Source organism: Dendropsophus ebraccatus, chromosome 3 (assembly GCF_027789765.1).
Source record: "Dendropsophus ebraccatus isolate aDenEbr1 chromosome 3, aDenEbr1.pat, whole genome shotgun sequence".
Classification (NCBI taxonomy): Eukaryota; Metazoa; Chordata; class Amphibia; order Anura; family Hylidae; genus Dendropsophus; species Dendropsophus ebraccatus.
The window spans coordinates 96698006-96710131 of NC_091456.1; the positions used below are offsets into that span (position 1 = coordinate 96698006).

At 41.2% G+C, this 12126-nt stretch overlaps 1 protein-coding gene across 2 annotated transcripts in view; it reads left to right on the plus strand.

Annotated features, from left to right (window-relative positions):
- The window catches only part of SIN3B (SIN3 transcription regulator family member B), a 65340-nt gene that overhangs the window by 8424 nt on the left and 44790 nt on the right, over positions 1–12126 (plus strand). Inside the window, exons 3-8 of one of the 2 annotated variants that reach the window (XM_069962279.1) lie at positions 373–479; positions 2952–3105; positions 3208–3456; positions 5168–5311; positions 5387–5506; positions 11651–11740. In XM_069962279.1, coding sequence (XP_069818380.1) covers positions 373–479; positions 2952–3105; positions 3208–3456; positions 5168–5311; positions 5387–5506; positions 11651–11740 — 864 coding nt within the window. Of the gene's footprint in view, positions 1–372; positions 480–2951; positions 3106–3207; positions 3457–5167; positions 5312–5386; positions 5507–11650; positions 11741–12126 lie in introns of those variants that run through there. The other variant, XM_069962280.1, reaches the window with a different exon arrangement.

Genomic DNA, 12126 nt, shown 5'->3' on the forward strand with positions numbered 1-12126 from the left:
TAATCATTCTGGGGAAAATGTTATCCCTGTTCTTGGAATTGGTGACGTTTTCAGTGCTCGGACCTCTCTGATCATCTTCCCTCCTGTCCTATAAAGTTTAACAACTTGAGATGGAAGTACATCTTTAAGTAAAGAACTCATAAGATAGTCTGTTTACATGTCTAGTTGACATATATCATGTGTAAAGCTCCCGTCATACAGACATATGCCTCTGATAGAAGGTACAAAGGGATACCTTATCCACATCTAACCTCTTTCAGGTGAATGTGTAGCTTTTTTCCTGTGAATGCTGATTGTAGGGCCATAATTTGTTGTGAACAGGCCCTAACTTTGTTGTAAAGAGTTTAATAAAATGACCATCTTATGTCTTAGGTAGAGGATGCGTTATCATATCTGGACCAGGTAAAAATCCGTTTTGGAAGTGATCCAGCTACATATAATGGATTCCTAGAAATTATGAAGGAATTTAAGTCACAAAGGTAAGCATCTCAACTAATATCTTTGATAGGGGAAACGCCTGTAATATCACCTAAAAAATCTCAAGTCTTCCCGTACTTTTCATCTACTGTATGTCCTGCAGAAAGTGGTGTATTCTCTCTAGTCTGACACAGTGCTCTTTGCTGCCACCTCTGTCCATGTCAGGAACTGTCCAGAACATTAGCAAATCCCCATAGAAAACCTCTCCTGCTCTCCAGGCTGGAAAGAATACACCACTTCCTGCAGCACACACAGCAGCTTATAAGTACTGGAAGACTTGAGATTTTTTTAAAGAAGTAAATTACAAATCTTTGGCACTTTCTGGCACCAATTAATTTGCAAGAAAAAATTTTGGTGTGAACTACCTCTTTAAGCCTAGTTATGTTTTTGGTGTGACTATTCAGTGATTGTGTCTTGGCATCTGTGTTGTGGGCGGGGCTAAGTGGCGCTAATACCGCGAGGCCCCGTCCACTTAACATAATCTGCAGTTGATAAAAGATGACTTTTTACTTGAACAAGCACCATGACGTATCATATAAAATAAGGTGTGAAAACTGCATAATTTACCCTTTACACCTGTGTAGAGATGTCAGAATGCACAAAAGGGGGTGACAGTGTCACATTAAGGATTCCTTATTATCCTTATTATCCCCTTATCTCCTGAGGGGACTTAAAGGGAACCTGTCACCCCTCGTGCCGGGGTGACAGGCTCCCAACCCCCCGTTAGAGCCCCCTATACTCACCTGATCCCGCCGGGTCCCGCCTCTGGAGATGGTCGGGTCACGGAGATCTCAGCCGCTGCAGCCCGGCGCGCGCGCTGAGAGATGAGTCCAACGCTCATAGAGAATGACGGAGCGCTGGACTCTCCTGTTATTCTATATGAGTGTTGGACTCATCTCTCAGTGCGTGCACCGGGCTTCGGGCGCCGATATCTCCGTGACCCGACCATCTCCAGAAGCGGGACCTGGCGGGATCAGGTGGATTAGGTGAGTATAGGGGGCTCTAACTGGGGATCGGGAGCCTGTCACCCCGGCACGGGTTGCTTTAAAATAAGAACAATACATTTTTGGGGGATGAAAAAAACCATAGTAAAAGTTAAAATGGCCCCTTTCCCCACTTCAAAAAAGTGTAAATAATTAGATAAACATATGTGCTATCGCTGCGTGGGTAATTTCCTGAACTGTTAAGATATAACATTGTTTATGGCATATGGGTAATGGCGTAAACAAAACAAAATTCCAAACACCAAAATTCTCCATAGGTGGAAAAATTAAGGGGAAGAAGGGTCTGAATAGGGTACTTTTGGGCTTTATTTTATTTTATTTTTTTCTTTTCTTTTGGAAAATGTTTTCAATATTTTGGGGTTGGAAAATAAAATAAAACCTATATAAATTTGATATTGTTGTAATGGTAGATTATGATAATGAAGATAATGTGTCAGTCTGACCCTAAATTGCATTGCAAAAAAATGAAAAGTCCCCAAAATTACCAAAACTGCATTTTTTTTTAAATTTACCTCACAAAGAATTTTCCTTCCATCTCACCATACATTTTATGGTAAAAATAAAAGGTGTCATTACAAAGTAAATTGGTTTGGCAAAAAAGAATCCCTCATATGACTTTTTGGATGAGTTATGAATTTTAGAATGCGAGGAGTGAAAAAACAAAAATGAGAAATTGCTGTCTCCCCTAAGGGTTAAGTAGGTCTATTGCAAAAGGCTAAAGGTTTTTTTTTTTTTTTTTTTTTTGAACTTCCTATGGCACCATGGTTAATTAGTAGTTTCCTACTCTTCTGGAGCTGCAGAAACCAGTCTTGAGTAGTTTTAAGTGAAGTCAAAGTGTTCTGGTTCCGCAACGTTATCCAAACTCAAACGCTCACAGTTGGATGCCGCCCTAGGGGGTCCTTCAAAAACAGATACAGCCATAGGCTGTAATATGTTTACCTGGCAGCCCTGGACGTTTGGATAATGTTGCTAAACCCAAACATTTTGACAGTTCCGCTTAATAATAATAATAATAATAATAATAATAATGCTTTTATTTGTATAGCGCACACAGATTCCGCAGCACTTTACATAGTATTTTGCCAATTATTGCTCCCTGTCCCCATTAGGGCTCACAATCTAAATTCACCTAACTGTATGTTTTGGGCTTAACACTAATCCTAAAACCTCCCTAGCAGTCTTCGTGTTCTCCACTGTGCTAGGTGCGATCCATCAATTGCATGATCTGTCTTTATGCCGGCCAGCCCCAGTGTACATGATGTCACTATCTTCCCTGCTAGCCAGCAACAGCTATTGTGTGTACCCATGTCGCCCATTACTCTACTCCTGTCTATGTTGATAAAAAGGGCATGACTGGAAAATGATACAGGAGCAGCAGATAAATGGTAGACGAGGTCCTCTTGTTTGTTGCCTCTGTTGCCTGAATTAAGGGAATTGATTTTTACAACTTTCCTTTTTTTTTTCATGCAGCATTGACACTCCAGGTGTAATACGCCGTGTTTCCCAGCTATTCCATGAACACCCGGATTTAATGTTGGGCTTTAATGCTTTTCTGCCACTTGGCTATAAAATTGAGCTTCCTAAAAATGGCAAAGTTCTTGTTCAGACGTCATTGGCTAGCCCAGTAAGTCACCAATTTTTACTACTTTCATGTGTTATTTTTTTCTTCTCCTAAGAATACAGCAAATATAAACTGAAGACATAAATACTTGCACTGTTCCCACAGGTATCTGCAGATGCTGCCACAAGCAATATGCCCAGCACCCGGATAGTGATTCCTCCTGTGCCAGAAAATTCACATAGTGATGTGGTGGAAGAGGCACGCCAACAGGAAAAGGAAAAGAATTCGGCTCCTCCAGAATCAGACTCTCTGGAGTTTCACAATGCCATCAGTTATGTGAATAAAATTAAAACTCGATTCCTTGACCGCCCTGAAATCTATAGGTCTTTTTTGGAAATTCTCCATACTTACCAGGTAATTACACTCTCCTTTTAACATGTCAGAATTGGGCTCAGATCTAATGTTTTAGATGCTGTAGTCTCTGTTGACCATATGACATCTCAGTAGTTCAGGGGAATGTACCAGCAAGTACATCTCTTTAAGATTTATACATCAATAGACCACAACCCAGTTCCTGCACTTGGCGTCGGTCTATTCTCTGTCAGCGGCCCTGAGTGAGGCAATGCCCTCTCCTCTATGATGCGGCTCCATTAGATTCAATGGAGCCACATCACAGAGGAGAGGGCCAATTGGCCCCGGTCTGTTGATTTATAAATTGTAAAGTGATGTATCTACTGATACGTTCACTTCAAAGGGGTTATGCGGCGCTACAAAAACATGACCAGAGACAGCACCACTCTTGTCTCCAGTTTGATAGGGGTTTTACAACAGCTTAATTGCAAACCACACCTGAACTGGAGAGTCTGATAGAAAGTGGCCATGTTTTTTGTAGCGCTGGATAACCCCTTTAAAACGGTCATATGGCATTAGAAAAAGCACAGCTACTTTCTTGTAAAAACAGCACCACCATGTTGTTTGATATTACAGTTCAGCTTTATTCACTTCAATAGAACTGAGCTGCAAAATCGCACCCGAACTAGGGAAAAAAAAGGTGCTGTTCCTGGAAGTAAGGGTCCATGTTTTTTGAAGCTGAATTAACCCTTGTAACCACTTAAAAGTTGTGTATAAATTGGAAAATCCCTCCCAAAAATTTCACTTTTTTTGTTGTAGATTTTAAATGTTTGTCTTAAGTAGATCTTGTTGGTGCCTATTTTCGATGCATTCTGTTTATTTTTAACTTCTCAGTGACAGAAATATTTTTTGTTTATTATATATTTTTTTCCATCAGTCATGTGTGACTGTTAGAGACCTTGTATTTTTTGCAGGACAAGTTGTAGTCTTTATAGGAACTATTTTTGGGTAGGGAAAACATGCCCCCCACACACACACACAATTTTTTTTTTAGGGGAATTAAATTGTTGGTATCGCTGCATTCCAAGAGCTTTAACTTCTGGGGTTAAAATAGGGTATATTGCGTATACTAAAGTATTATCATTGCCTGTGAGTGTTACACTGACAGGCAGTACACTGTATCAGGCTATGCCTTTAGCAGATTCTAATAGACATTATAGCTATGACTGTCCTGAGAGCATTTTTTAGGTTCCCAGCTCCCATGGCGCCATCAGCATCTTCTTTTGCCAATAAGAACGGGGAGCTTTCTCTCCCTCAGGTCCTCCTTATGCTGTGTGGTCACTACCGCACAGTGTGTAAAAAGTTAGTGTATTGGGGGAAGGAAGGCCTGTGGGGAGGTATAAGTAGGTATACTTACCTCCTGGGCTCCACGTCCATACTCTGGCACCATACCCGATAGACTGCTCCATTTACCCAACTGGCAGCTGAGGGGGGACACCCCTGCAGCTGTTAATTGGCAGAGGTGGAGCAGTCGGATGTGGAGCCCAGGTATTTGTTTTAAGGTTTTTATGGTCTTTGAGCTTTTATCTCTTATAAGCGTTCCCGGTTACATTCTAAACTAAAACCTAAAAGTAAAGTGAGCAGCCCCTATTCATCAGTAAAAGTGTTTGGTTTCACTGTGAAAACCATAGCAAAAGAATGATCTGTACTTCTTGCATGTAAAATGGACTTACGTTCCCGAAATAGTGTATTGTTTTACACTTTCTTTTGTTAGAAGGATCAATTAAATCCAAAAAGCCGTCCATTTCGAGGTATGTCTGAGGAAGAGGTGTTCACAGAGGTGGCCAATTTATTCCGTGGACAAGAGGATCTACTCTCTGAATTTGGGCAGTTCCTTCCAGAGGCAAAGAGATCCTTGGTAAGTTTGGTGTGGTTTTCTTTTTGTGTGTGTGTAATAAGGAAAATTGTCAAATTATTCTACTTCTTTCTTTAGTTCACTGGAAATGGAGCATGTGAACTTGGTAGTGCCAGAAAACTTGAGTACCAGCGTAACCTAGAAAGTCGGAAACGCTCCAGATCCCTCCTCCTACGTCCTATGTCTTGTCCTTCCAAGGTATATATTATTATTATTGTTATTATTGTTATTGTTATTATTATTGTTGTTGTTTAACCCCTTAACGACCCATGACGTATATTTACGTCATGGCGCCACTAAGGGACTTCAGAGAGGGGTCATGGCTATTAGCGGATGTGGGGCGATTGCTGCACCTGCTAATTAGGACAGTTAAATGTAGCTGTCAAACATGACATCAGCATTTACGTGCCCTCTAAAGTGATCACCTGGTGGTCTAGTGGACAGAGGGAGTACCGTAGTTCGGGCCAGGCCTCCGCGTTGGAATGATGCTGATCCCGGCTTGGTAATCTATAGATTTGGGCTGTAGCAGCCCAGAGTAATACAGCACTGATCTAATGGATCAGTGTTGTATAATGTATGCTACACTGATCTGTATGAGAAATCAGTGTAGTTGTATTAGATGTCCCCCAGAGGGACTTCTAATTAATGTATATGTGGGGGGGGGGGGGGATTTTTTTTTAATTAAAAATTCCCTCCCCTAAAGTTTAAATCGACACCCTTTTCCCATTTTATAAATAAACATATTTGGTGTAGCTGTATGCAGAATCGCTTGAACTGTTAAATGTGCAAAATTGCGCATTTTTGGTCGCATCAAATCCAGATAAATTGTAATAAAAAGTGATCAAAAAGTCGCATAGAGGAAAGCAAGGTACTGATAGAACAGAACATGACACAAAAAAGACACCTCACACCGCCCCATAGACCAACAAATAAAGGTGTTATAAATACGGTGATAGAGAAATTTTAACCCCTTCCCCCAAAATGACTTTCGGGGATGTCATGTCATTCTATCCCTGCCTCTTCCTCGCTGTCCCTAGCCGTGATAGGGCTGCAGGCGGAGGCTGCAGCACATTGCCTCCTCCCGCTGCCACTGCCCGGAAAGGAGCCATGGTCCCCCTGTGCAGTTAACGTCATAGGCGCCGCAGTCAATGTAATGTATTGTGTGTGATCACCTGAAAAATAAAAGTAAAAAAAAAAGCACCACACAAATACACAATAAATAAATAAATTTAATAAATACCTAAATATAAATATATACAATCACCATTATAAATTATCCCCCATAAATAAAATACACGTTTGGTATCGCTGCATCCGTAAAAAAATAAATTAAAATCAAAATGACAAAAAAATAGGAAAAAAAATATCAAAACATCACGTACCCAAAAGTTATACCACTAAAAGCATCCACTTATGCTGCAGAAAAAAAAAGTCCTCACACAAATCCATTAGTGAAAAAATGTAAATATTACTACTCTTACAATATGCAAGACACAAACTATTTTTTTAGTATAAATGTCATAAACTATAACAAAAGCCATAATAAATAGATATCACTGTAAGGGTAGAAACCCACTTGCCGGATCCGCAGTGAGTCCCCTCGCTGCGTATTGGCAGAGAGTCTCGCTGCGGATCCTGTCCCTATACTTTCAATGGCAGACAAGGGGGGGCGGCGGCCGGGGCTGCAGGAGGTGTTAAAGGGGCTGCGGGCAGGCGGCTGGCTGGAGCATATACTTCACCTGGTCCCCGCTCCGTCTTGCTAAAGACACCGGGAACCGCCGGAGCCGGGATCAGGTAAAGTATCAGCTCCGGCCTGTGGACAAACTCGGGCGGGCTGTGGACAAACTCGCAGCAGGGATGTACATCCCTGCTGCGCGTTTGTCTGACATTGAAAGTATAGGGACAGGATCCACAGTGAGACTCGCTGCAAATACGCAGGGTTTCTACCCTTATTGTAGACTTCTCTGTTATTTGCTGTGTTAGAGGAAAAAAAAAATTATTAAAATTGAATAGCTGCCAGAAAAATGACATTTTTAAAATTTTTCCTCAACTTCCTTACATTTCTGTGAAAAACCTAAGGGCCTTTGCACTAGGGCTGGGCGGTATACCGCAAAAATACCGATACCGTCACTGGCGTCGGTTAACCGACCTCAACTCTGCCAGGACGGTATCTGCGGTATTTCCCCCCCCACCCGGCGGCCGCGTGCTCTGGTGCAGGGAGAGAGAGGGGTCCCGCGTGGAGAGGTGAAGGCTGGACAGCTGATGATCCAATTCACCTCCTGATCCCAGCCAGGACGCACATATACTGCTGCAGAGGAAGGGATGGAAGATCCTGCTGCGGGGGGCTGAAGAGGAAGGCTGGAGATGTGACAGGCTGCACACAGACGGCAGGGTCCCCTCCAGTGAGTGCTTTGTGCTGCTGCTGCCGGGGGCTCACTTCTAGCTTCTCTGGAAGCTGCACGGTGAGCCCTGCCCCCCCTCTCCCGCATATACAGTTGGGGTCAGGTATCGGTCGGCACCACCATGCTCCACTGGCCACCGCACTCTGTACCGCACAGGAATTCTCGGAGCCCCGCAGTGCTGGAAGCGGCCATGTGTGACGCTCAGTCCGGGACACAGATATATGTGCTACATCACTGCGTGACAGGGGCCGAGGATTCCTGTGCGGGAGAGAGAGCGGTGCCCCGGGGAACATGGAGGTGTCGACCTATACCTGACCCCCTGCAGCCACTGAGTGACTGGGGATGGATGGATAGATAGAAGATAGATAGATGATATGATATAGATAGATGATATAGATAGATAGAATATCTATCTCCTATCTATCTATCTATCTATCTCCTATCTATCTATCTCCTATCTATCTATCTCCTATCTATCTATCTATCTATCTATCTATCTATCTCCTATCTATCTCCTATCTATCTATCTATCTCCTATCTATCTATCTATCTCCTATCTATCTATCTATCTATCTATCTATCTATCTATCTCCTATCTATCTATCTATCTATCTATCTATCTATCTCCTATCTATCTATCTTCTATCTCCTATCTATCTCCTATCTATCTCCTATCTATCTATCTCCTATCTATCTATCTATCTATCTATCTATCTATCTCCTATCTATCTATCTATCTATCTCCTGTCTATCTATCATCTATCTATCTATCTCCTATCTATCTATCTATCTCCTATCTATCTATCTCCTATCTATCTATCTATCTATCTCCTATCTATCTATCTCCTATCTATCTATCTCCTATCTATCTATCTCCTATCTATCTATCTCCTATCTATCTATCTCCTATCTATCTATCTCCTATCTATCTATCTCCTATCTATCTATCTCCTATCTATCTATCTCCTATCTATCTATCTATCTATCTCCTATCTATCTCCTATCTATCTCCTATCTATCTCCTATCTATCTCCTATCTATCTCCTATCTATCTATCTATCTATCTATCTATCTATCTATCTATCTATCTATCATGTATCTATATCATCTATCTATCATGTATCTATCTATCTATCTATCTATCTATCTATCTATCTATCTATCATGTATCTATATCATCTATCTATCTATCTATCTATCTATCTATCTATCTATCTCCTCTCTCTATCTCCTATCTATCTGTCTATACATACATACACGCGCACACACACACACACACACACACATATGTGTGTGTGTATGTATAGACAGATAGGAGATAGATAGATAGATGATATAGATACATAGGAGATAGATAGATGATATACGTAGATAGGAGATACAAACGTGAATTTATTACATATAACAATGTGCAGCAAACTTTACAAGTAATATACGATGTTTCGCCGTCTCCTCCGCCATTTTCAAGTGGCACTTGAAAATGGTGTAGGAGACGCCAAAACGTTGTGTACTACTTGTGAAGTTTGCTTAGTTATATGGAATAAATCCACGTTTGTATTACCATCGGAAAATGGGGTTTTCAAAAGGGGTGTGGCTTTTAAAAGGGGCGTGTCATAATTATCGTTCAATTTATCGTTACCGCGGCTACATGTACGATAAATCGCGATATTCATTTAGGCCATTATCGCCCAGCCCTACTTTGCACACTACGGAAATCACGCAGATAAGTTACAGTGGATTTCATGCGCGCCCCCACTTGAACATCTGGCCGTCCCATAGGCTCCATTCTATGGTCCAGTGGATTCCGCCACCCGTCCAAAGAATTGACATGTAAATTGTTTTTGGGCAGACGGCGGATTCTGGCTTAACCCATAGCTGCACCAGGACGTTACTGAACGTCCTCGTGCCGCTATGGGAGTTCAGAGGGGGGTCGCGCGGCATGTAGCCCGGGATCGCGGCTATTAGTGGGCACGGTCCGATCGCCGTGCCCGCTAATTAAGTACTTAGAAGCAGCTGTCAAAGTTGACAGCTGCTTCTAAATACTTGCTCATATCCATCCCTGGTGGTCTAGTGGGGGGATCGCCCCCCCTGCGGCGCGATTGCGGGGGGGCGATCCCCGCATCCATCCCGGGCCGGGGTCTGCGCCGTAATGGCGCTGATCCCGGCTCGGCATTCTATTGCTTTTGGCTGCAGCAGCCAAAAGCAATAGAACACCGATCTCATGGATTCATGCAGTATAACTATACTGCATGGATCTCTATGAGAGATCAGAGTGCATATACTAGAAGTCCCCCACGGGGGCTTCTAGTATATGTGTAAAGTAAAAGAAAAATTTTATTTTTTTCATAACACAAAATCCCCTCCCCTAATAAAAGTCTGAATCACCCCCCTTTCCCCATTTTATAAATAAAAATAAATAAATTAATAAACAAACATGTTTGCTATCGCCGCATGCGTAATCGCCCGAACTATTAAGTAATCACATTCCTGATCTCACACGGTAAACGGCGTCAGCGCAAAAAAATCCCAAAGTGCAAAATTGCGCATTTTTGGTCGCATCAAATCCAGAATAATTGTAATAAAAAGCGATCAAAAAGTCATATATGCACAATCAAGGTACAGATAGAAAGATCACATCATGGCGCAAAAACTGACACCTCACACAGACCCATAGACCAAAGGATAAAAGCGCTATAAGCCTGGGAATGGAGCGATTTTAAGGAACATATATTTTCTTTAAAAGGTTTTAATTTTTTACAAGCCATCAAATCAAATAAAAGTTATACATGTTACATATCATTGTAATCGTAACAACTTAAGGAACATATACAACGAGTCAGTTTTACCCCAGGGCGAACGGAGTAAAAACAACCCCCCCCCAAATAAAATAAAAAAAACATTATTTTTTTTTCAATTTCACCTCACATATAATTTTTTTCTGGTTTCCCGGCACATTTTAGGCAAAAATTACATCTGCCATAGCAAAGTACAATTAGTTGCGCAAAAAAATAAGGGCTCATTTGGGTCTCTAGGTGGAAAAATGCAGGCGCTATGGCCTTATATACACGAGGAGGGAAAAACGAAAACGCAAAAATGAAAACTGGCTGTGTCCCCTAAGGGTTAATAGGATGGAGCCTATGGGACGGGTAGATCTTCAAGCAGAGGCATGCACTGAATCCGCTAGAGCTTTTCCGCGCGATTTCCTTAGTGTGAAAGAGCTCTAAAGAGTTAACAAACTTATGGAATGTTACTTTGAATACTTTGAGGGGTGCAGTTTTTACAGTGAAGGGATATATGGGGGTAACTAACACAACTGATCTGGTCCCTTATAAAATCAGAATCTCAGAATACTTGCCATAGTTAAAAGCATCACAGAGTTATAACTACATAAAGAGAGACAGGTCAGATTTGAAAAATAGTACCTGGGCATTAAGGCCTAAACGGGCTGCGAGGACAAGGGTGTTAAGGAACATTTAGTTTTTTTTTAAAAGGTTTACATTTTTTTAAAGCTGTCAAATAAAATAAAGTCATGCATAGTTGCATATCATTGTGATCGTATCAACTTGAGGAACATAGATAACATATCAGTTTTACCATAGGGTGAACGGTGTAAACACAAAACCACCGCAAATTAAAAAAAAAAAAATTGCATTTTATTTTTAATTTCACTGCGCGAATAATTTCTCTGGTTTTGCAGCATATTGTATTGAAAAATTACGCCTGTTATTGCAAAGTATAATTAGTGGCGCAAAAAATAAGGGCTCATGTGGGTCTCTAGGTAAAAAATTACAAGCGCTATGGCCTTTTAAACACGAGGAGGAAAAAGTGCAAAAATGAAAACTGGCTCCATCCTTAAGGGGTTAAATAAATGTAGAAATCCATAAATATACTTTTTAAATTTGGTTTTTGTTTTTTTTATCTACATCCCTTGTCACACCAGAAAAAGATGAAAATGCGAAAGTCCAAAGACCAGTCAGTGGCAAGTGTTGGCAAGTATGGAACACTGCAGGAATTCTCCTTCTTCAATAAGGTAACACTCCCATAGCGATTTGCTGTAGCACCTACGGAATGCACGTTACTCATACCTGCACTGTGATCCAAGGACATGTTGTATGGATTGGGACTTTTCAGGGTTTAAAGTTTAGTTTTTTTTTTATCATTATTTACAAAAATAAATATTTTTCTTAAATACTGATTCATTAGCGTAGGGCTGGGCCATATGACCAAAAAAAAATCTTGTTTATTTAGCAAATAAATAAATTTTTTCTTCTTGCAGGCAACCTTAGATACTATTTTAATGGTGTCTGAGCCAGCAACTGTATTGCTTCACATTGTAACATAAGCAGTTTTGGCCAATATGGGCCTCCAAATATTAGGCTACTCTGTGTCCCTATATAGTAGACAGACCCCCTCTGC